Source organism: Bombina bombina, chromosome 3 (genome assembly GCF_027579735.1).
Source record: "Bombina bombina isolate aBomBom1 chromosome 3, aBomBom1.pri, whole genome shotgun sequence".
Classification (NCBI taxonomy): domain Eukaryota; kingdom Metazoa; phylum Chordata; class Amphibia; order Anura; family Bombinatoridae; genus Bombina; species Bombina bombina.
Genome location: NC_069501.1, coordinates 364552816 through 364578289, shown reverse-complemented (window position 1 = coordinate 364578289; position 25474 = coordinate 364552816). Strand labels below are relative to the sequence as shown.

General features: G+C 39.2%; 1 protein-coding gene across 1 annotated transcript in view; it reads right to left on the bottom strand.

The window, feature by feature from the left end:
- LOC128653286 (amine oxidase [flavin-containing] A) overlaps window positions 1-25474 on the bottom strand; it is a 468419-nt gene that overhangs the window by 318174 nt on the left and 124771 nt on the right. Inside the window, exon 2 of the mRNA XM_053706491.1 lies at window positions 1311-1405. Coding sequence (XP_053562466.1) covers window positions 1311-1405 — 95 coding nt within the window. The remainder of the gene's footprint in view (window positions 1-1310; window positions 1406-25474) is intronic.

The following is a 25474-nucleotide window of genomic DNA, read 5'->3' as shown; positions in this document are numbered from 1 at the left end:
ACGGATTCATCCTTACTTGTGGGATATTCTCATTCCCAACAGGAAGTGGCAAAGAGAGCACACAGCAGAGCTGTCCATATAGCTCCCCCTCAGGCTCCGCCCCCCCAGTCATTCGACCGACGGTTAGGAGAAAAAGGAGAAACCATAGGGTGCAGTGGTGACTAGTTTTACAAAGATAAATTTGAACCTGACTTAATTGCCAGGGTGGGCCGTGGACTGGATACACCGCAAGAGAAAGTAATTTATCAGGTAAGCATAAATTCTGTTTTCTCTTACTTGGTGTATCCAGTCCACGGATTTATCCTTACTTGTGGGATACCAATACCAAAGCTTTAGGACACAGATGAAGGGAGGGAACAAGTCAGGTAACCTAAACGGAAGGCACCACTGCTTGCAAAACCTTTCTCCCAAAAATAGCCTCCGAAGAAGCAAAAAGTATCGAATTTGTAAAATTTGGCAAAAGTATGCAGTGAAGACCAAGTCGCTGCCTTACAAATCTGTTCAACAGAAGCCTCATTCTTGAAGGCCCATGTGGAAGCCACATCTCTGGTGGAATGAGCTGCAATTCGTTCAGGAGTCTGCTGTCCAGCAGTCTCATAAGCCAATCGGATGATGCTTTTCAGCCAAAAGGAAAGAGAGGTAGCAGTCGCTTTCTGACCTCTCCTCTCACCAGAAGAGGATGATGTTTGTCTGAAATCTTTAGTTGCTTTTGAATAGAATTTTAAAGCCCGAACCACCTCAAGATTGTGCAAAAGTCGTTCCTTCTTAGAAACTGGATTAGGACACAGAGAAGGAACAATGATTTCCTGGTTAATATTCTTATTAGAAACAACTTTCAGAAGAAAACCAGGTTTAGTACGCAAAACAACCTTATCTGCATGAAACACCAGATAGGGTGAATTACACTGCAAAGCAGACAATTCTGAAACTCTCCGAGCATAAAAACTACAAATCTAACACCACATTCACTTTACCCTCCCATGGAGATGCTACTTGTTAGAGCGGCAAAGAGAATGACTGGGTGGGCGGAGCCTGAGGGGGAGCTATATGGACAGCTCTGCTGTGTGCTCTCTTTGCCACTTCCTGTAGGGAATGAGAATATCTCACAAGTAAGGATGAATCCGTGGACTGGATACACCAAGTAAGAGAAAGTTAATTTATTAGATGGTTTGACTAATTATTTACAACATTTTTAGGTTTGGTTTAAATATTTGACCGTAGAAAGTTCATATGTAGGGAGTCTTTTCATTTTAGAATATATGGTGCCAATTCTTTATCATGTTACTGAAAATCCCAATTCTCCTGCTTACTCTTATAGTGTGAGTTCTTCCTCCAACCCGATCACGAGCTTCCAACACCATAACCTTTAACCCTGATTCCACCAGCAGTTTAGCAGCTGAAAGGCCTAAAAAAAGGAAACAAAGAAATGTTGTTTTTCAGGGAATGTTTTTTTACTTTACAAAAATATCACATTTTCTCTAATCTAAGGTCTAAAACGTTTATTTGAAATTAAAGAACTGGGACTAGGGGCGGATTACCATTGTCAAGACAGACAAGGTTCACATGTAGTGAACCTGTCTGCTCGAGATCACAAATAGTGGGCACATTCACTCCCCATATTTATCATTGCACAAGTGTTTGTTCTCGCACCACCAATTATGAGAGAGCAGGGCTCATCAATCACCCTGGTTGGAGGGTCTGGGAAAGAACGGTTTAAATATCAGTTGCAGGCTAAGGAAGCAAACCTGCAACCAAGAGGGGCATTCGCCTTTTGATAAATCTGCTCCTTACTGTCTACAAAAAAACAAACAAACATCACACTATCATTTAATTTAATTTAGCAAAGCAAAACTGTACATTGTATTTAGTTTTACTGTATGTTTATGACATATATAAGCAATAAAGCGCTACACTGCAAATAATCTGCATACAATTTTGTAAAAAGCTTTTAAACCTGAAGTTTTTCCATAGTAACCAATTTCCAGAGCAGCTCAGTAACTAACCCATTGAAGACCACTAATTATGTTCACCTAGCACCCTTTTCTGAGACCAAAAGCCACATGCAATGTAAAGGACACTGTACTTCACTGTAAGCAGTGATAAAGGGACATAAAGTGCAAAATCAAAATGCTGTAATGTGTTATGTACAAGCGATTTTGCACAAACAAAATGCTCAAACTATGTATTTAACTAACTGTTTAAAGGGCCACTGTAAGTAAATATTTTCTATGCCTGTTACTAACTACCCCAAATACGCTTTTTATCAATAGCATTTCATTAACATATCTCTACCGTATATCAGAAATCTTGTCTGCAAATTTAATTGTTTTCCAAACCCACTCTGTGGGTATCCTTTGCTCTGTACCAATCCATTTACAGTACCTAGGTTTCAAAATGGTGCTTTAAACACAAAGTTATTGGTTTAAGTATTTTGAACATGCAGTGCTGAAAATAGTGGGCAGGGTAACGTGACATCATTGGCGAATAAAATATATAACTTTTAGGGGGCGGAGCTTGGCCGCACAGAGTAATGGCCGCTGCTTAGCATAGCTCTTAGGCCGTAATTCTCCAGACAGGCACTCATACCTGAAAAAGCAGAGCCCAAAGAGCAGAATAATTGATAGAAGGGTGCATAAACAAGAAGAGATCGCAATTGGGCAAGAAGTGATCACCGCTGCTAAACTAGAACACCGGAGCGGCATACTGAGAGCCGTGACATAAGAGAAGCCTGCAGGGTTGCGGCCGCCACGTGGGTACCAGCCAAACGCGATCACAGCAAGGCATACGTAACGGACCGCAGAGCGGTCATCAAATACCCCCGCAGGACACTGAGACTCACTGCCACATAGAATAATAGGACAGAAGTGAAAGGGGTCATGTGAGTACTTACCGGCATAACACGAAAGCGGCACCGGAGGGTCACAAAGAGATCTAGGCCCTGCAGCTGCAAACACAAGCACCGGAGGTCAGTGAGAGGAAAAGCGGGACTATAACTTTAAAACAAAGGTAATAACTATCCCTTAACCACGCATAAACCCAAACACTGGGCACAAAAACAATAAGAAAACACACATAACAGGGGGTAAAAACGTATACAAAACAAGCTATTGTACACCGTAATCATCAAAAGACCCTAACTGAATACCAGATATCAGTGAGAAAGAGAAGTGATAGACTTACAGAGAAATAAATTAACCATAATAAGCTTAATAATAATATCTGTGAACAGAAAAGGGATTAACTCAATACTGAAGAGACTGAAAAGACACAAATCCTGTTATCATTTGCCTCTACATAGAATATAACAAAATACAATAACTTGAGTGGCAAGCAGAATTACACCACATCTAGTGCAGCAGTAACAAACATAACAATTGAGTGCACAAAAGCAGGAAAAGGACTAACTGTAGGGTATGCCAGCAAAAAAAATAAAAACAGATACTACAACTAAAGCAAAAAAAATAAATCAGTATCTAAAACCAATAGATAATACCCTACAGAACAAAGAACAAACAGAAGAAATGGCGCAGACAAAAGATCAATTAACAGGGTCCCAACAAGAGAACATAACAGGAGAAATTACTAAAGCAGATTTAATGCAGCTAGCAACAAAAGATGACATCAGAACAGCAATGACTGATATGTGTGATATGTTCAACGAAATTAAGAAAGACATCAAGAAAGTAGAGCGTAAGGTCAATACCCTAGAGGAAAGTCACGACACTGCCATACAAGACATACATCACCTTTCCCAATTAACATATAACCAAGACGAAATTATACAAAACCTTATGGAAAAGGTAGAAGATCTAGACAATAGGGGGCGCCGCAACAATCTGAGAATCAGAGGGGTACCAGAGAGTATACTTCCAGCAGCAATACCCGGCTATCTGCAAGACCTCTTCAGAACTGTGAAAGGTAACAACACATCGCCAGATATAGTATTGGAAAGGGCTCATAGGGCGCTAAGGCCCAAACCGCCTGCAAAAGCACCACCAAGAGACATCATAGTGAAATTTCTCAGTTTCCCAGACAAAGAGGAAGTTCTAAGGCATGCCAGACAGAAGAACCAACTCACGCATGCCGGTATAGCAATACAAATATTTACAGACTTAAGCCCCACCACATTACAAAAACGTAGAGATCTACAGTTCGTGACCTCAGTTCTGAGATCGCAGAAAATTCCGTACCGCTGGGGATTCCCAGTGAGCCTCACTGCCACGAGGGGAGACAAGTCAGCAACGCTTCGCCATATGGAGGATCTTACAACGTTTTGTGAAATATTAAAGATACAAGTCCCGACGCCCTCAGAGAATACGACAACGGGAGCACGAAGACCAACAGGACAAGACAGAGAAGACCACAACAAAAATACCCCATTGCAGCAAGCGACCTCTTCAATGAGAGACATTATTACATAAAGGACTCTATCACTTGAGGCTAAGCCTGCCCACAACGGACAGATAAGTATAATAGTGACATTAGATGTTTTCTTTTTCATGTAACACATATCAAAGCTTACAAATGTAACAACAGGTTTATCTTTAAAAAAGAATAGCACCCTGGTTGATTAAACGTAACACTCTGCTAGTATAACTGATAATTCATGCATATCTGAGTGCCACTGGAGGAGACGGCCACTGCCTCCAACTATTACATTAGAATCAAGATAGTTGAAGACTGTCTAGTACCCATTAGGTATACACGGTATTCAATATCGACTGTTGATAGTATCATTAATATTTATATTTTGATTGTTTTTTTTAAAAAAAAAAGTGCATTGTTTATATTTGAGAATTGTTATTGAGACTGTTAATTGCACAACTGACCAATCCCCTTTCTACCCTACCCCCATCTACCCTAGACATATAATAACGCAGACAATAACGAAACAGACACACAGTTAGGAGACCTGCGTCCACTAATCACTATACATATCATAACAACATAGAGATAAATAAAACGCAACCCACTAAGGGAAAATGTGCAAATCAACCACGGTACATCCTGTAAACCTGACCACAATAAATGTAAAAGGGTTTAATGTGCCCCAAAAAAGATCTATAATCCTAACAGACTTACATAAACAGAAGGGCGACATAATTCTGTTACAAGAAACGCATTTCAAAAAGGGAGCAGAGCCAAAATGGCACCACCCAACTTACCCCACTGCATACTTCTCTTCTGGACCGACTAAAAAAAATGGTGTGGGGATACTGATAAAGCAAAGCGTCCCCCTAGAAATTAGGCAGATAGAAAAAGACAAGGAAGGGAGATTAATCATACTGACAGGCCTTTTATATGGTCAGCCCATTACTATTGTCAATGCCTACTTCCCAAACAGACAGCAATCCACATTTATGCGTAGCATATCAGGGAAAATCCTAGATGCAGCAAAAGGCGTAGTGTTCCTGGGAGGAGACTTCAACACCCCTCTCAACCCAGAGTTAGACACATCAGAAGGTTCCACAAACTTACCAAAGAGGGACATCAAACAAATCAATAACCAAATACAGTCCCTAGCATTGCACGACATATGGCATTTATTGAATCCTACAACACGGGATTACACCTTTTACTCTCACCCACACAAACGATACACCAGGATAGACTACATCCTCACAGACTCAATAGGACTTACACTCATCAAAAATGTGACAATACATTCGGCTACATGGTCAGATCACGCACCAGTTACGTGCCAAATCATTTGGCCCAATAGCCCGGTAACTCCATACATCTGGAGGCTGGAAGATGGACTGCTAGACCACCCCATCATCCAAACCAATATAGAAAAAACACTTATAGAATACTTTCAAATAAACACAACTCCAGACACAACTTGGGCAAACATATGGGAAGCACACAAATGTGTCATAAGGGGGGAGCTATTAAAATACAAAGCGAACCTCCTCAAACAACATAGAATTAAATATGATAGCCTCCTCACGGAACTACAGCACTTAGAGACATCACATAAGCAAAATCCAAAAGACACTGCATTGGGTGCAAGACTGACAGAAGCTAGACTAGAGCTGAACGCACTCCTTCAAAAAGAGCAGCAAGCGAAAACACTTAAATTGCAACAGAAATACTATGAACAGGGTAACAAGGCAGGGAAATTACTTGCCAGAATGTTGAAACGCAAGCGCCTCAAAACACACATCCACAAATTAAAAACCAAATCAGGACAGACCAAACACGACAGCATATCCATGGTAGAGGAGTTCAGCACTTACTACTCGTCGTTATATAACATCTCTGCAGACACAACTAGGAAAGAAGAGCAGGGTAATAAAAAACAACTCATCGCTGAATATATCAACAAAGCACACATTCCTAAGCTAGACGACACCCAATCACAAACGCTAGATGCACCAATCAACATTAAAGAAATACAAATAGCAATTAAATCACTACCCTCAGGTAAAAGTCCAGGCCCAGACGGGTTTAGCACAAAGTATTATAAAAAATACATTCATATACTAGCACCGAGGATGGTAGAGATTTTTAATTCTGTAGAAAACTCGGAGGGATTTCCAACTTCGATGCTAGAGGCCCACATAACGGTACTACCAAAACCTGGTAGAACACCAGACACACCAGAAAACTTTAGGCCCATCTCCCTACTAAATACTGACGTGAAGATTTACGCTAGAATTCTTGCAAACAGGTTGAATTCCCTTCTACCACAATTAATAGCCACAGATCAGGTGGGTTTTATACCCGGGAGGGAGGCAAGGGACAACACCCTCAAAATATTACAACTAATCACACTAGCACAGAATACCCAACAAGAAATGGCTTTGGTCTCAACGGACGCAGAAAAAGCCTTCGACAGGGTGGACTGGGATTTTCTCAGGGCCACCCTGCGGGGTATGAACATAGGCGAAAATTTTATAGGAAAAATCTTCTCATTGTATTCCAACCCAACAGCAAAAGTTAAAGCTAACTCAGTCTTATCCAGACCTTTCAAAATCAGCAATGGTACACGGCAGGGCTGCCCACTTTCACCCATACTATTCGCAATCTCCATAGAAGTACTAGCATGTAACATAAGAAATAATGAGAATATCAAAGGTGTACATACTAAAGAAAGCGAATACAAATTAGCAATGTACGCTGATGATGTACTTCTAACACTAACGAATATTGATAAATCATTACCAGCACTACTAAAAACATTAGAAGAATATGGCAAATTGTCAAATTTCCACTTAAATTTAAATAAATCAGAACTGCTTAATATCAGTGCCCCGACACACATCTTAAACGAGGTAAGGAAAACATGCCCCATCAAATATCAACCAACACAATTAAAATACTTAGGAATACTTATCACACGCAATACACAAGACCTACTCTCTGCAAACTACAGACTACTATTAAAAGAAATAACAAATGATCTCTCACGATGGAAGAATAAAATCATCTCATGGATAGGAAGGATACATGTTATAAAAATGAATGTGCTCCCCCGCATACTCTATATATTACAGACATTGCCGATACCAATGACGACAGACTACCTCTCCCAAATACAACATAACATAGAGCAATTCATCTGGGATGGAATTAAACCAAGGGTACCAAGGAAAACACTGCACATGACAAGAGATAATGGGGGATTGGGGCTACCGGACATAAAAAAGTACAGATTAGCCACGCTGATACAAAGGATAGTAGATTGGAGCCATAACTCCGGGTCCAAACAATGGATCCAAATAGACAGAGAAATATTGCAGATAGGGAACGCAGGCTGGTTAGCATGGCTTCAGGCAAAACATAGACCTAACATTATTAAGAAGTTCCCATTACTGGAGGAGCTATTCACCCAGTGGGATGCTCTAATAAACACTAACTCAAATGTCACCACTAGACCCGCACCATTAACACCATTGTTAGCAAATCCAGAAATACCTTCTATAATACAGGCTAACATCAAACCAGGAGATGCACCACATTTGAAGGATTACATAATCAAAAGCATTTTGTCAGGAGAAAAGGTAATCCCATGTGAGGAATTAGCGACAATAACAGGGGACACGCCACTAAACTGGTTTAAGCACGCGCAAATGTCACACTACATAAAAATGCATAAACAAAGGAACAGCATGATGAGACAACTTACTCCGTTTGAAACATTGTGAACATTATCACACTACCCCAGACACATAGTATCAAAACTATATAAAATACTTCTCACTATAGAAGGGGAACAACTCCCTTCCTACTGCTATAAATGGCATAAGGAACTACACATAGATCTAGAACACGCAAAATGGTTAAAGATATTTCGAAACCATAAGAAAGCCTCGGTTTCAGCCAAAACGCAAGAAACTAATTTCAAATTCTTGTCCCGCTGGTACCTCACACCAGTGAGACTTCAAAAAATTTACAAGCAAGCAAATAGCCAATGCTGGAGAGGCTGTGGAGAGAAAGCAGATATGTATCACGTGTGGTGGGGGTGCGAGAGAGTTAGAACCTTCTGGGGAGACATAATAAAACATATTAGCAAAATATTAGACACAAAGATACAGGATGACCCCAGTTTGTTACTGCTTCATGACATCCCAAACCTAAAAGATGAGGTAAAACGGAACTTACTGTTTGTCATGCTTAATAGCGCAAAAGCGCTTATACCTCTAAAATGGAAATCCACAGAAGTACCCGATATAATACTATGGAAACAGCAGGTAGAACAACAACTCATCATGGAAAGATACCATTTCCTCAAAATAGGCAAAATAGACACACACGAATACATGACTCTAAGATGGAATGCGCACAAGGACAGCGGCTAGACTAAGTAACAGACTCCGTGACAACATCTTCAGACTTGGTAAATTCATAACAAGTACTATACCAAACACTTAGACACAGGGGCTAATGACAAAACAAGCGGGCCCCCAGAATACTATTAAGCAGATACAAACACAGGAACATTACACTCACACCTCTAACCCCCCCCCCCCCTCCTTCTCCCATCCCCCATCCCACTTATGTATATAAAAAATATCTAGATATAAATTTTTCACACTAGTCTTATAGAAATGTTTACAATGTTTACATGCAAAGGAAAAAAAAGAAGAAAAAAGGTAAAGAGAAAGGAAAGGAAAGCAGATTATCCAACTTGCCCGCTCCTTTCCAAGCTATGGACAATCGGACTTTGACCCATGAGTGGTCAAGTAATATACCAATGAGTGCGGTAAGGGGATCACCTTAAGCTTTATGAAGAACTATAATCTCAAGTGGGCCACGCCTGCTTTTATAACCTTAGCTCAGCAAGAGGTTTAGAATATACTCAGGATGTTATAACAAAATACGGCTCACATTGTAACTCGAGCCCAGTTTGTACCTTAATAAGTTTTTCCAATAAAGCTCCTTTGAAAAAAAAAAAAAAATATATAACTTTTAGAACGTTATGAAACTTCGTTTTGGAGAAAATATAGGTCAGTAGGTTTTAATTAATGTTTATTAACTTTAATATGTTAGTTGTTTAGCTTAAAAATTATAACAGAAAGTAATCCTTTAATTGTTTTTGCAAAAAATGCACTAAAGGGACCGAGCTGAACACATCTGATAAGTCCGTGAGAAGAGATATGTGTGAAAATCCGAATGTATACACCAAAGAAAATAAAAAAAAATTAAAAATACTGACGAAAAATCATCAGTATACAGTACGTGTTTCCTTTATTTTTATTTTTTTAGGGATTAATATTTACCTTAGAGCGCTCTAAGTTTAAACAAAAATTAATGTGTTTAACGAAAATTCAGTTTTCGTTTAGATTTAAACAAAAACATAAATTATACTTACCTGATAATTTCCTTTTCTTCTGATGGAAAGAGCCCACAGCTGCATTCATTACTTTTGGGAAATAAGAACCTGGCCACTAGGAGGAGGCAAAGACACCCCAGCCAAAGGCTTAAATACTCCTCCTACTCACCTCATCCCCCAGTCAATCTGCCATCAGGTAAGCATAATTTATGTTTTTCTTCTTAAATGGAAAGAGTCCACAGCTGCATTCATTACTTTTGGGAGAACAATACCCAAGCTATAGAGGACACTGAATGCCAAGATGGGAGGGTACAATAGGCGGCCCATACTGAGGGCACCAGGGCTGAACCTCTACCCAATAATAAATCCTGCTTCATCCGAAGCCGAAAACATTTTTAAAGATGAAAAGCCCCAAAGACACTGACTCACAGTCAGTCCAGAAGCCAAACTAGAGACCGCAAATAGACTCGACTGAGCCAACAGTCCTCCAGGAGACACTGTCGCCCAACAGACGGCCCCCCACCGCTCACCCCCCACAAATGGAGGAACCAGCCGAAAATCCCAAGGGGACAAGGCAAAGGAGAACCAAGGAAACCGAAAGGTCCCCTAACACAAAAAAGAACACTTCCAAGAGTGAGCCAAGCTCACAGAGACCCAAAGGGGCCCAAACAAGGAGGCGACACCTATAACAAGCGAAAACCCGGGATAAGACTGGGCACAGATACAGAAAAGACGTCTCTCCAACATCCTGCAAGCATGGAATGCAACTGAAGAGGCCAAGTCCTCCCAGTGTCTGACCATGGAATACCAAAGCTATCAACCATGAAAAAGTGTGTAATACACCAAGGTTAAAAAAAAACCAAGTTTGAGAACACAGAGGCCATAACAGGATAACACAGAGGTTACGTGCAAGGAGGAAGAAGCAGTCAAGCAAGAAACAGACCTACACACAGGTCCCTAAAAAGCGGAACTCAAAACCTCAATCGAGTCCCCCCAAAAAGGGGAGTATACCCTCAGAACCCGAAGGAAGAGTAACCCCTCTTCTGAAATCAATGGAGCAAGTTGAAAGGAAAATCTATACCCTAGCAGACTGGGTGAACAGGATAGACTCAACAAGGCTCACACATCCAGAGGAGACTGCGACCCGAACGCAGCGCCTTAGACCGCTCGGCCATCCTGACCTGCAGACCCAGCTGGACCAACCCAGCCTCAGGGATCCCAGACAGGGGAACAAAAGAATACCGAAACAGGTACAGGAACGAACATAAGGATAGCATAGCCATCCCCACAGAGTACAAGTACAACATGACTCTAAAAACAGACAACAAGGCCTAAAGGAAAAGGGATGATGCCGGAAGGGCAACAACTGCCCTCGAAGCCTGAAGTCACCGGCTAATGGGAAGAGAAATTCCCAACACAGGTATCCTAGAAAAGGACCCCCCTACAAGTAGCCTGCCAAGCAGAGGCACAGCCAACCCATTCTCCTGCAGAGCAGGGAATCCACGGGAACACTGGCAAGCTGACAAAGGAATGCAACCCTAAGGCGCACTAGAAATTGTTCATCCGGCGCCAGCAGCTGGGTATGAACCAACAACCCTTGAGGCGCAAACCACACAGCTAACCACCAGATGACATGGGCTACTCTGTGGCAAAGAGTAAAAAATATTTCAAAAACCTGGCCAAACATGACCAGGTTAGGTAGATGGACCAAGGACATAGCCCACTACCGTGGAACAGCCCAACCAGCCCTGAGATCCAAGATTCCAAAACCACCCAAGACTGGGTCAGGAAAAAGGCCAAGTGAAGCTTCAGCAACCGGAAGTCTCAGGGAGAAAAACAGGTCCGGGCACCTAATAGTTCAGGCACACTTTACCCTAGAACTAAACACCCCAGCTGGCCAAAAAGCCAGACACAAGGGATAAGGATGCCTATCCAGATAATCCAGATAGCGAGAAGAACTCAAAAGCCCTGACCAAAGGAAGGAACCACCCCTAGCTAAAGTCCAACGCTCCAAGGAGCAAGGCTAGAAGTCGTATGAAGATACTTCTCAGAGCCTCAGGACGACCAAGGAATACCTCAAGGTCAAAAAAAAATCCTACTAGCAGGACTAGTCTCCCTATCACCTCCGCACAAGCAGAGGACACAAGGAAGAGAAAGGCACTAAGCCTACCCAGCTCCGGAAAACCCAGAGCTAAACAAAGTCCCCGCAGGGAACAACCATCACAGATCCCTAAAAGGAGATCCAACTCACCCGGAGACAATGGAAGAAGACACAAAGGTCTCTTAAAACCCAGACGACAGACAGTACATGTCAAAGAGTAAGAGCTGTATCTAGATACACTATAAACAGCTTACGCGTACAACTGCAAGGTGTCAAGAGCTGCAACTGGTTTCAAACTGCAAACCTTCCGCATGCTAGACAGCCATCCTGTACAAGCTGTTGGATCAAGTCCAAATGGACAAATTCAGAGGCCTAAAAATGAAGGCCAAACTGCTCAACTGCGGTAAGGGGCGTTAAGCCCTCCAACCCTCCACCACATAGGGGAGGAAAACTCTAAGTTCTGATAAAATCAGATGTCAGATAGAGTGACACAGCGGAAAACTCCCCAGCCAAGCCATCTATGACTGAAGGACTGAAAAAATATGTTTCCCGGCTCACGGACCCAGAGGTCCTCTCGAATGCTTAGTTGAACATGAAAAACAATGATAACCTGAACAATCGGCGCTTCTACCGAACCAGCCGAGCATAACAGCGTTACGTGTCTGAACAGCCGCAAGACCGACGAACCCAACAGGACCAGCCTGCACCTGTGGTCCTAACCGGCAAGCTGCATAAATTCTCCCTCATAGGGAAAAAAAAAACCCAGAAAACCCTAGAAGCTTCCCGAAGGAAACAAAAACAAATAAAAGACATCCCATTGGATATAAATAAAATATAAGGCAAACAGGAGGTTAACGCCCAAAAAGACACAGGCCTACCCTCAGGACCAGCCAAACGAAGCCCTATCTTTCAAAAACTGGGAAAGATCTCAAACAAATGACAATCAGGAGATTACTTCATCCCCACATGTCTAATGAGGTGCAACATTCAAATTAGCAGACTGAAAATCCCTGTATCTGGCAACGATAGGGTCATTCAATAACTGAAAAACAGGTCTGAGCAATACGCGAAGGTGCACAATCCTGTAACGAAAGGCACAACACTCAGGGGCAGTTACACCCGCGGGGAACTGTAGAGGCCCTCCCCAAGGCGGAAGGCCCGGGATAATAGGGCACGAGCACATTCTCAAATAAACGCCTGGACTCTGCAGACGAACAATCACCAACATTATGTGGAAGCGAAAACATGCTGCAACCTCCGGGGGGAACATGCCACCCTGCATGGAGGAATCAGAAACTGGGTTACCTGCATGTGTATAAGTATGAATTGGTAGGGAACTCGCCTCTCGGAGGACAGGACCCCCAGAGGCAGATGGCTCAGCAGGCATGACTCAGCGAGGAACCAGGCGCTTTGAAATGGCATACGGGTCAAAACTGGTTGACATGTGCCAACTAGGCCAATCCGGATTCGTCACCGGACACAGAATCTGAAATCAAAATAGTCTCAGTATCAGAATCCTTCGTAACTGAATCTGAATTTAGCACAGTCTCAGCATCAGAATCCTCCATAACTGGATAGAGGATATAGAAATATGGACTAAAGTAGTAAAAACAAAAACGGCACCTGACACCACCAATGGCTGGGGCACTCACCACCTCCTATGACCAGACCCCTGCGGACTAGGACATTTCCTTTGCCACACAGTCGGCAATGCAGAAATGGAAAACTGAATCTAACTACGCCCAAACACAAGGTGAACCGTACAGTGCAAAAAAGCGCACCCAACCAAAAGGCAGCGTCACTTCCAAAGGCCTCAATGTTCCAAACCACGAGCCCATAAACATCATAACATCATAACATAAGCAGGTTGAATCACATAAACATGATTATAAACCCCCCTATTCAATAACCCACTCAGGAGATATTAACCCTCAATTCCAAGATACTACAAGAGACTCACTGAGACCCTTATGATAACTTAGACCCGCAAGGTGGTAGCCTCTCGGTAAAATATTCACATTACAGTACATTGATGAATAAAGTAAAATGAAACAATCTTACGGGAACCTATGCCGCGGAACAGGAACACGGCTTTTCAAAAGTGACGGATAGTAACATCGCCTCCGCCATGGACTTGAGAGAAGAAAGCTGGCAGCGCAGCGAAGTTCGACAACGCCAATTGTTTGAGTAACTGTTAATCTGAGTCGGAATGGTTTCGCAGAAAGACTCTCCCTCATCTCCGGACTCTAACTTTCATCCAAGCCCTCACTGAGAGACTGAAAGCACTACTTAAAACTCCTGTCCCATGCCGAAGAGTACTACCCCCTATAAGAGACAAAAACAAAAATTAAAAATACTGACACTTCTCTGCCAGCCTCCTGGTGGCGAAAGGCAAAGAATAACTGGGGGATGAGGGGAGTGGGAGGAGTATTTAAGCCTTTGGCTGGGGTGTCTTTGCTTCCTCCTGGTGGCCAGGTTCTTATTTCCCAAAAGTAATGAATGCAGCTGTGGACTCTTTCCATTTAAGAAGAAAATGAATACTGAATAGTACAGCCACCGAACATTAGAGGAAACAAATTTCCCTGAATATTTGGAAAAAAATGTTTTTGTCTGAAACAAAAGTTTCTTGGCTGCACATGTCTAGTGTGTAGTCATAGATCACCAGCTAGCTTGTTGCTAAGCCTATCTGAGTATGCTTTTTCAACAAAAGATACCAAGAGAATAAAGTCAATTTGATAATATAATTAAATTGAAAAGTCTCTTAAAATTGCATGCACTATCTGAACCATGAATGTTTAATTTGGAATTTCAATTTCCATTTAAACTGATTAAAACAATGCAATGTACATTTATATAACCTGTTTATTTTGTAATTTGCATCAGTAAATAATGGTGTTTGAATGTAGGTCTCTAACATAGATTGAAAAACATAAAAACAAACAGAAAAACAATGAAATCTTTGACTTAGCAAAACCCAAAAAGATTAGCAACACCAACACCATCACCTCTTTCCCTTCTCTCCTCTAAACTATACATATTTAGGTCATAGGGTCTTTCTTAGTATGTTTTATATTTGAGACCGTGTACCATTTTAGTAGCCCTCATTTGGATAGTTTCTAGTTTATTTATAACTTTCTGAAGATATGGTCTCCAGAACTGTATACAGTATTCCAGATGTGGCCTAACTAATAATCTGTAAAGAACCTTGTTATTTCTGCTACTTATACCTCTCCCAATGCAACCAAATATTCGACTGGCCTTACTGGCTGCATTGCTGCATTGTCTAACAAATTTTAAATCATCTGAAATAATAATTACCAAGTCCCTTCCTTCTTTAGTTACAGTCAGTAATGAACCAATGAGACTATAATTGGCCTTTGTGTTTTTGGAAGCTATATGAATAAATTTTACTCTTGCTAATATTAAATTTCAGATCCCGTTTATTTGCCCAGTCCCCCAATCTTAACACAAAGAGAAGAAGTTAAAGGGAAAGTAATTGCTAAATAAAAAGTTTGCAGATTTTATGATAAGCTGAATTGCTGGTGAGATTTTATCCAGAGCTAGACAAAACCAGGAGTCAGAGAGCCACTGGTTCCTATGATTTTACCCCTGGCTCCAAACTTTATTTTTATTAGCTCCTAAATTTTAAAGGGACACTGTACTATACAATTTGTTTCCCCAAAATACTTCTGTCTTGGGGGTTATACCTACTGCAGAGTTAACTGTATGGAAAATTGTTCCTTTAATTTGCATTAAAACCATCACCAAGGACATATCTATAACAATGGGTGGAGGATACAAGTAAAGCAGTACAATGTCCCTTTAACCCCTTAAGGACCAGCGACGTACCCTGTATGTCACTGGCCTTTTTTTGGGACTTGATTGTTTTATAGCGCGGTCTTGCCACCAGCGTTGAGACTGCTCTATTCCACAAAGCCTGCTGGAGGGAGTGCATTAATAGCGTGTTCTTGCTAGACTTGTGCTATTATGTCCTGAAAAAACCCTTAACGACCAGTGACATACAGGGTACATTGTGGTCATTAAGGGGTTAAGCAAATTTTTTGACCCATTAGCATTACACAACATTAAACACATCAATACTAATGCAGGCCTTCCAGTATTAAAGGGACAGTCTACCATAGAATTGTTATTGTTTTAAAAGATAGATAATCCCTTTATTACCCATTCCCCAGTTTTGCATAACCAACACAGTTATATATTTTTTTTAACGTTTATTTTTATTGTTTTTTTTAAAATCCAGCATAATAACACAAAAATTTGTTACATTCACCTCATCACGTTATGCCTTACTAAGTAATTTAACACAATATATCCAAAAACAAATATGCAAGAGTCCAACCAAAAGGAAAAAGAAAGAAAAGAAGAAAATAGCCAAATGCCAGATCGACTTTGGACCCATGCCCCTATTCAGGGCCCACTAAACTTGATTATTTCGAAGGCTTAACCTAGTAATTGCTTATATTAGCCAAGCAAATGTAAAGAAATACACCACTGTTTGTTAAGAATTTCCTTAAACTCCCTAAACAACCAGGATGGAGAACTGGCACATAGAAGGGGGGAGAGGGGGAGAGGGGGAGAGGTGGGGGAATAGGGGAAACAAAATAAAAAAATAAAAATAAAGTTATATGTTTATGTATTCCGCCCCACTCTGGGTTCCAGATACGTTTTGGGTAAATTTCCATTCCTCTTCCCCTTCTTACCATGTTCCTAAAATAACTAATTAAATTAAATGCTCAATTTCCTTTTTTGGCAAGGATTTTATAAATGGAGACCACTTTTGGAAAAAACCACAGACACTATCTGTATCATACAGTTTTGTGTTATATTGCTCAAGAATGCATTGTTTTTTTAATAGAGTTGGTTATCTCTGGAATAGATGGAGCTGATACTTCTCTCCATTTTTTAAAAATCATATATCTTGTTGCTAATATAGCAACATTAGCAATCTTTTTTTTTTTTCCGGTGAGATTTTGGGGTCTACTCTAAGAAATATTACGTTTCTAAATGACAGATCCAAATGGGAGACTCCAACCCTTTTAACTAACCAAAATACCATTTTTTTCCACATTATTTTCAATTTTGGACATTCCCAGACCATATGTTTTAAGTTAGCTGCGTTCAGTGAGCATTTCGGACATTTATTAAATTGGGAGTTCGCCCATCTAAGTCCCTTTTCAGGAGTAATATAGGTAATATAGAGAAGTTTTAAGTGGGATTCTCGCCATGTTGCAGAAACGGTTGTTCGTCTAACTTCTGATATTGATGCTTGTATATAGTCTCCCTCAAGCTGATCTGGGGCTAGATTAGTCGCCCATTTGGATTCAATTTTAGATATATTATCTCTTCCTTTATCTGAATTCAAGATTTGGTAGCAATACGAAATTGATAATCATCCCCTTTTGGCTTGTGTCAACCAGTTTTCAAGTGGTCCCAGTGACCACTTCCAGCCTGACTGATTTATTAATTTCCAGGTATAATGTCTTGCTTGTAAATACACATAAAATTCCTTGTGGGAGAGATCAAATTCTGTTTTTAATTCAGCAAATGTTTTAATGTGCCTCCCTGTAGTATCAACTAGTTGAGTTACTTTATCTAAGCCCACCTCTTGCCATCTTTGTAATGGAACTGATTGTAAGCCCATTACGAAGTGGGGATTCCCCTTCAAGGGCAGGTATTTAGAGGCTTTTTTATCTATTTTCAGCAAATTACTTTGACCACGCCTTGATTGGAATACATATAGCTTTAAAGTTCTTTATTTCCCTTGGTATTTCAACCAATTCAACATGTATTAGAGCTGTTGGAAGATAGGGAGAGGTTATATTTCTTTCTAAGTCATTGTCCGTTACATAGTCTTTAAGTCAAATCCAAGTTATATAAGTAAAGATCAGGTAAGGCACAGCCTCCCAATTTTGGGGGTAGGCTGAGTTTTTCCAATGCAATTCTAGGTTTTTTCCCTGCCAAATAAATTTTCTGTGTTTAAGGTTTTAACATCTTTAACTTTCAAAAGAATTGGAATATTTTTAATAATATATAAAATCTTTGGAAATAATATCATTTTGTACAGGGCAATGCGGCCCGACAAAGAGATAGGAAGATTCTGCCAACTTTTCATCTTATTTATAGTCGTCTTCAAGATTGGTGGAATATTGAGGTTATACCAGTTCTCTGGTGATAGGGAAACCAAGATACCGAGGTATCTAAATGATTCTTTCACGATTTTAAAACGGAATATTTTCCTCAGATTGATCGGGTCTTACTAACCACAATAGTTCAGATTTAGATGCATTTATTTTATACCCTGAGAACAGGCTAAACTGATTTATAATTGACAATAACTTAGGTAGATTTATCTGGGACTCTCTCATGTAAATTAAAATGTCGTCAGCATACAATGCTATCTTAAGTTCTCTATTTCCTATTTTTATTCCTTCGATTTCCTGTCTAATCAATATTGCAAGGGGTTCTATTGCGATGTTGAACAGCAAAGGCGAAAGGGGACATCCCTGCCTTGTGCCCCTAGCTAAGCCTATGTCAGATGCTTGTCTAGCATTAACTATTATCTTTGTTGAGGCTTTATCATAGAGGTTTTCAATAAATTTGGAGAATTGGCCCTTGAAACCAAACTGGGTAAACGAATGAAGAAGGTGATCATGATTAACCGAGTCAAATGCTTTCTCAGCACCGATTGTAATAATTGCCTTATCATGGTTATCTTGTTTGCCCTCCTGATCTTTATTCAACTCTGATTTAAAGTAATCAATAACGAGGAACAACTCGCAAATTTTAGATGAAGAATTTCTATTTATTAAAAATCCGGCTTGATCCTTGTGTATTATGGTGGGAAGAAGAGTTTGCATTCTTTGGGCAAGGATGGAAGTTAAAAGTTTATAGTCCACATTTAACAAGGCTATTGGTCTATATGATTCTTTCTCAGTTAAATCTTTCTCAGATTTTGGTTGTGTAAGAAGCCGCGAAACTTGCAGAAGGCGAATTCCCCTCCATGTAGATACTATTAAATAGCCTTGTCAAATGTGGAACTATCAATGGGGAAATTATTTTATAAAATTCGCTCGGCAGGCCGTCAGGGCCTGACGCCTTGTTAATAGGCATATCCTCGATATTCTTCCTAACCTCCTCCTCAGTAATAGGGGAATTCATTTTTTCATTTAGTTCTTCTGTTATAGTTGGGCAAGAAATTTTTTCCCAAAACTTTGCTCGTTCTTTCTTATTTGATGCCCTTAAAGAATAAAGATCCTTATAGTAATCTACCATTACTTCCAAGATCTCATCAGGCCTTGTAATTAATTTGTCCCCTTTCTTAATAGACTCAATTAAGGCAGAACCTTTGTCTTGTTTAACTAAGTTGGCAAGAAGAGAAAAATACCAAATGTAGAAAATGGTAATAGCGTGCGCCTGAGGTATGTGTGAAAAAACACAAAACACCAAAAAATGGCGTGAAGGCAAAAGACAAACTACTAACTCAAACTCAAATAAATTGGTCTTCAAATAATGTAGTGCAGTGCTGTTTCTAAAATGATTAAACAGTGTCACTAGGTGGAATAACTGAAATAAAACAGTGTGGATTGTTTGTATGTAAAACAACCCTGTTTCTATAACAATGTATGTATATGTATATACCTTTGTGCAAAGTGACCAAATAAAACAATTAAAAAACAACAATAGTGAATAAACAACTGTGAGTAAAACAAATTTGGCATATATAATCTCTATAGATTAGACTCTAAAACATGTAAAAAAAGAAGAAAGAGAAAGGCTTATCGTGAATAAGTCCCAGAAGTGGTGATATAAGTTGCACACTGGAGACTGGAAACGGAGGTGTTCCTAAAGTCAAATACTGAAGGTCTTTTTCGTCTCAGTAGAAATATTCAGAGGAAAGGAATATTTGAAGAGCAAACGGCAGCTGGTCTTGGCGGTATCTGATCAGGACCCAAAATCTAGAAGTAGTAAGAAAGAAGACAGCGCCTCATTGTGCAAGTAGGTCTTGAATGTAAAATTCACAATGGAAGTGGAGAAAAAAGGAAATATACTCACAAGAGTATTGGCACCCTTGTTGAAAGTGGTGCGAATAGGCGGGCTGACGTTTTTACAGCAGTCAGTACGCTGTGCCGAATGGCATCCGAGATCTTTAGTGGACGGCTGTGGGCTCTCCTCAGTAATTCGAATCCAAATCCTGTGTAGCTGTGCTGTCAGAAAAGTCAGCGTGCAGCCGCTCCCTGCATGCAATCAATGCTGCAAACTGGAAATGAGCAGATGATCCTATGCAGAGCTGATTTCGATAAAAAAACTCTGCTAGTAATAAAATTGGCTTGGCAGGCAACCATAAAAAAGCCACAGAATACAAGGCTTAATATAAAAGAATAAGAAACACTTTATTGTGATGAGCTTTAACGCGTTTCTCGGCCACAAGCTCCTGGCCGTTTCATCAGAAAAGGTATATGGCACAATTAGTACAACACATTTAAAAAGCCAGCCAAGCAGAATGATTGGTCGGCGTCAGACCAATAACAATCAATGATCGAATACACCAACACAATTGTTAAACTGTAATGGTACAAGCAGTGTATAAAATGCAGTCTGTATCTAAGAACTATATAATAGTTACAAGTTATGTCCGGCCCTAAGTAATTGTTACAAGTTGTATCCAGCACTAAATAACAAAATCTCGATCCTAAAAGGTATATTATAAAAAACTTCCAAGAGCATATACAGTATTTAATAAAAGTAAAATATAGAATATATCATATCTTTTTTTAAAAGAAAATGTTAGTGAAATCAAATTAAGCAAGTGTTTGATAAGCACCTGCAAGGTAGTTAAAAACCAAGCTATACAAATGTTTTGGTCAGAGTGGACTATAAAATATATCTAGTCTTCTCTTTATACTAGTAGGATCCAGTTATATCTTTATGTACTTTCTGTTACGTATATGTTAGAGGCAACTATATAAGCCTTCAAATAATCAACTATATATGCGCGTATACGTTTCAAAAAAATGTTGTTCTAATCTATCTTTCATAACATGGGTTAGTATGAGAGGGGACATTCTTTCTTTTCAAAGATATGGGAGGAGACATTTTTTACTCTTTTCAAAGATGCATCAGGGGAACAGGTGAGCATTGATTCATAAGTGCCGTGTTAGACATCCCAGTATATCAGGGATTGTATAGTGTGTTACAGGTGCAATCTGTTCTAGCTCTATTGCTATATGTATGTATGAAAAGGAAATTGTATATATTAACTTTAGGTGAAAGTAATGAATTTAGATTTTATTAATGTAAATATTTCATGTTTCTAATATAACGTGATATGAAATTTACTCTCATAATTGTAAGTCCCGAATAATAATGTGCGTGGTTGTAAGTGTGAAAAAATGATGAAAATGGGGAAGATAGCCTAGGTGAAGACAGCTAATATGAAATTCACTCTCATAATTGTAAATCCCGAATGGTAATGTACATGATTGTAAGTGTGAAAAACTGATGATAATGGGGAAGACAGCCTAAATGAAGACAACTAAATTTAAGTTTGTGACAATCTAACTGAAAGCAGCTAAATCTAGGTTTGAGTTCAGACCTAATGGGTGTAGAGTTTTCAGTTTATGGATCCAAAACGTTTCCCGGATCCTTAGCTGGATAATTCTATTATAGTCTGTCGAGGGTAAGATATGATCAATAGGATAGAATTTAAAAATATCAGGGTTTCCCTTATGTTTATTTAAACAATGTTCCGGAATACTATGTTTGATCTTTTTTTTGGGGCAGTTTTTACAGTTGCGCCAATGCTCCCCCCAGCGCACCTTGGCCCTCCTAGAGGTACGGCCAACATACTGTATCCCACAGCAACACTCCAAAACATATACTACATAAGTAGAGTTGCAGAGTTGAATAATATGCCAGTGTTTATTAATAGTCTTCTGAATCTGCATGTGGTTCGAATTATATTGTGTTATAAACAGTGGTTCTGAGGAATAGTTATCTTCTTTGTTTTTATTTGGTTTGTCCTTATTCAACAATTTCTCCCTATCTAAATTTCTAACTTTGCTTAAACAATTATCTAAAAGATCTGGAGGATATCCTTTTTCAATAAATCTCTCATATATTATATTGCTTTGTTCTTCAAAAGAATTGGAATCTGAACAGTTACGTTTAATCCTTTCAAATTGACTATATGGTATATTAGATAACCATTTTTTATGGTGGTTGCTCGTGTAATCTAAATAACTATTACTATCAACTTTCTTGAAAAATGTTTTGGAGCAGAGATTGCCGTCAATGTCCCAACTTAAAGTCAGGTCTAAAAAATATATCGTTTCTGTATTGATGTTTGCTGTAAAAGTTAGGCCCATATTATTGTTGTTCATGGATTCTATTATTAGAAGAGACCCTGTCTTGAGGACCCTTTTGGGCGAATACCCAAAAATTGTATACACTAGAGCACCAACACTTAGGAGTAAGTTGGCACCTAGTAAAAAGGTCAAACACATTTTATCCAACTCACAATCCACGAACAAACAACAAAAAATTTCTCCCCCTACATCTTTTTTTTTCTCCTCTTTCCAAAAGAGTAGGAATTTATAAGTGTGGACAAAAAAAGTGCAATACATGTAAATTTATAACTTCAGGGCGAAAGACCTTTCAGTCCCATACAAGTGGGGAAGTTTTTAACATCAATAGATTTATGAACTGCAACTCTACTTATGTAGTATATGTTTTGGAGTGTTGCTGTGGGATACAGTATGTTGGCCGTACCTCTAGGAGGGCCAAGGTGCGCTGGGGGGAGCATTGGCGCAACTGTAAAAACTGCCCCAAAAAAAAGATCAAACATAGTATTCCGGAACATTGTTTAAATAAACACAAGGGAAACCCTGATATTTTTAAATTCTATCCTATTGATCATATCTTACCCTCGACAGACTATAATAGAATTATCCAGCTAAGGATCCGGGAAACGTTTTGGATCCATAAACTGAAAACTCTACACCCATTAGGTCTGAACTCAAACCTAGATTTAGCTGCTTTCAGTTAGATTGTCACAAACTTATATTTAGTTGTCTTCATTTAGGCTGTCTTCCCCATTATCATCAGTTTTTCACACTTACAATCATGTACATTACCATTCGGGATTTACAATTATGAGAGTGAATTTCATATTAGCTGTCTTCACCTAGGCTATCTTCCCCATTTTCATCATTTTTTCACACTTACAACCACGCACATTATTATTCGGGACTTACAATTATGAGAGTAAATTTCATATCACGTTATATTAGAAACATGAAATATTTACATTAATAAAATCTAAATTCATTACTTTCACCTAAAGTTAATATATACAATTTCCTTTTCATACATACATATAGCAATAGAGCTAGAACAGATTGCACCTGTAACACACTATACGATCCCTGATATACTGGGATGTCTAACACGGCACTTATGAATCAATGCTCACCTGTTCCCCTGATGCATCTTTGAAAAGAGTAAAAAATGTCTCCTCCCATATCTTTGAAAAGAAAGAATGTCCCCTCTCATACTAACCCATGTTATGAAAGATAGATTAGAACAACATTTTTTTGAAACGTATACGCGCATATATAGTTGATTATTTGAAGGCTTATATAGTTGCCTCTAACATATACGCAACAGAAAGTACATAAAGATATAACTGGATCCTACTAGTATAAAGAGAAGACTAGATATATTTTATAGTCCACTCTGACCAAAACATTTGTATAGCTTGGTTTTTAACTACCTTGCAGGTGCTTATCAAACACTTGCTTAATTTGATTTCACTAACATTTTCTTTTAAAAAAAAGATATGATATATTCTATATTTTACTTTTATTAAATACTGTATATGCTCTTGGAAGTTTTTTATAATATACCTTTTAGGATCGAGATTTTGTTATTTAGTGCTGGATACAACTTGTAACAATTACTTAGGGCCGGACATAACTTGTAACTATTATATAGTTCTTAGATACAGACTGCATTTTATACACTGCTTGTACCATTACAGTTTAACAATTGTGTTGGTGTATTCGATCATTGATTGTTATTGGTCTGACGCCGACCAATCATTCTGCTTGGCTGGCTTTTTAAATGTGTTGTACTAATTGTGCCATATACCTTTTCTGATGAAACGGCCAGGAGCTTGTGGCCGAGAAACGCGTTAAAGCTCATCACAATAAAGTGTTTCTTATTCTTTTATATTAAGCCTTGTATTCTGTGGCTTTTTTATGGTTGCCTGCCAAGCCAATTTTATTACTAGAAGAGTTTTTTTATCGAAATCAGCTCTGCATAGGATCATCTGCTCATTTCCAGTTTGCAGCATTGATTGCATGCAGGGGAGCGGCTGCACGCTGACTTTTCTGACAGCACAGCTACACAGGATTTGGATTCGAATTACTGAGGAGAGCCCACAGCCGTCCACTAAAGATCTCGGATGCCATTCGGCACAGCGTACTGACTGCTGTAAAAACGTCAGCCCGCCTATTCGCACCACTTTCAACAAGGGTGCCAATACTCTTGTGAGTATATTTCCTTTTTTCTCCACTTCCACTGTGAATTTTACATTCAAGACCTACTTGCACAATGAGGCGCTGTCTTCTTTCTTACTAAGTTGGCAAGAAGCTTGCCAGCTTTGTTCCCATATTTAAATAGTTGTGCTTGCATTTTTAGCTCCCTTTGAGTAGTTTTATGTAGAAGGAAGGTGTCTCTTTCCTTTATAGCTTGGGTATATCTACTCCATGTTTCAGGAGTTTTATTCAATATGTAATTATTATAAGTGTTTAGCAGTGATTTCAATATGTCCTCTTCCTTCTTTTTATAGTTTTTGGTTCTATTAATATTATAGGCTAAGATCTCCCCCCTTATTACAGCCTTTGCAGCTTCCCAAAAGATCATCGGTCGGTTCACATATTCACTATTCAATTCAACGTATTCTTGAAATTTCAAACTCAGCATTGTTTTAAATTCTGGATCTGTAGCCAGATGCTTTGGAAAGAAAAATTGTGAATTTCTAGTTCTAGGATCTTGTGTACGTAGTTCTAACATTATTGGGGCATGATCCGAGACTGTTACCGGAAAGATTTTAGTATCTACATTAAGGTTCAAAATATTCTCGTCTACTAGGAATAAATCAATCCTTGAGAGTGATTTATGAGCCTTCGAGAGACATGTGTAGCTTTTGGTATCTGGATTGTGTATTCTCCAGATGTCTAACTTTTAAGTTGGAGAACAATTTAGAAAAGATTTTAATTTCTAAGTTATCTTTTTTTGTTTTTAAGATTCGAGCATCATGCCTTAATCTATCTAATGTGTACTGTGGAGTCATATTAAAGTCTCCTCCAATTATTAACAAGCCCTCTTTTTTAGAGAGTATTTTGGTTTGCAGAGAATCCCAAAAATCATGGTCAATAATATTTGGTGCATATATATTACACATAGTATATATACACTTTGCAATCTTAACCTTTAACAATAGGAATCTCCCACCTGTATCACTTTCAAGAACTGAAGTTGTAGCCTTGACTTTTTTGCCAATTAAAATTGCT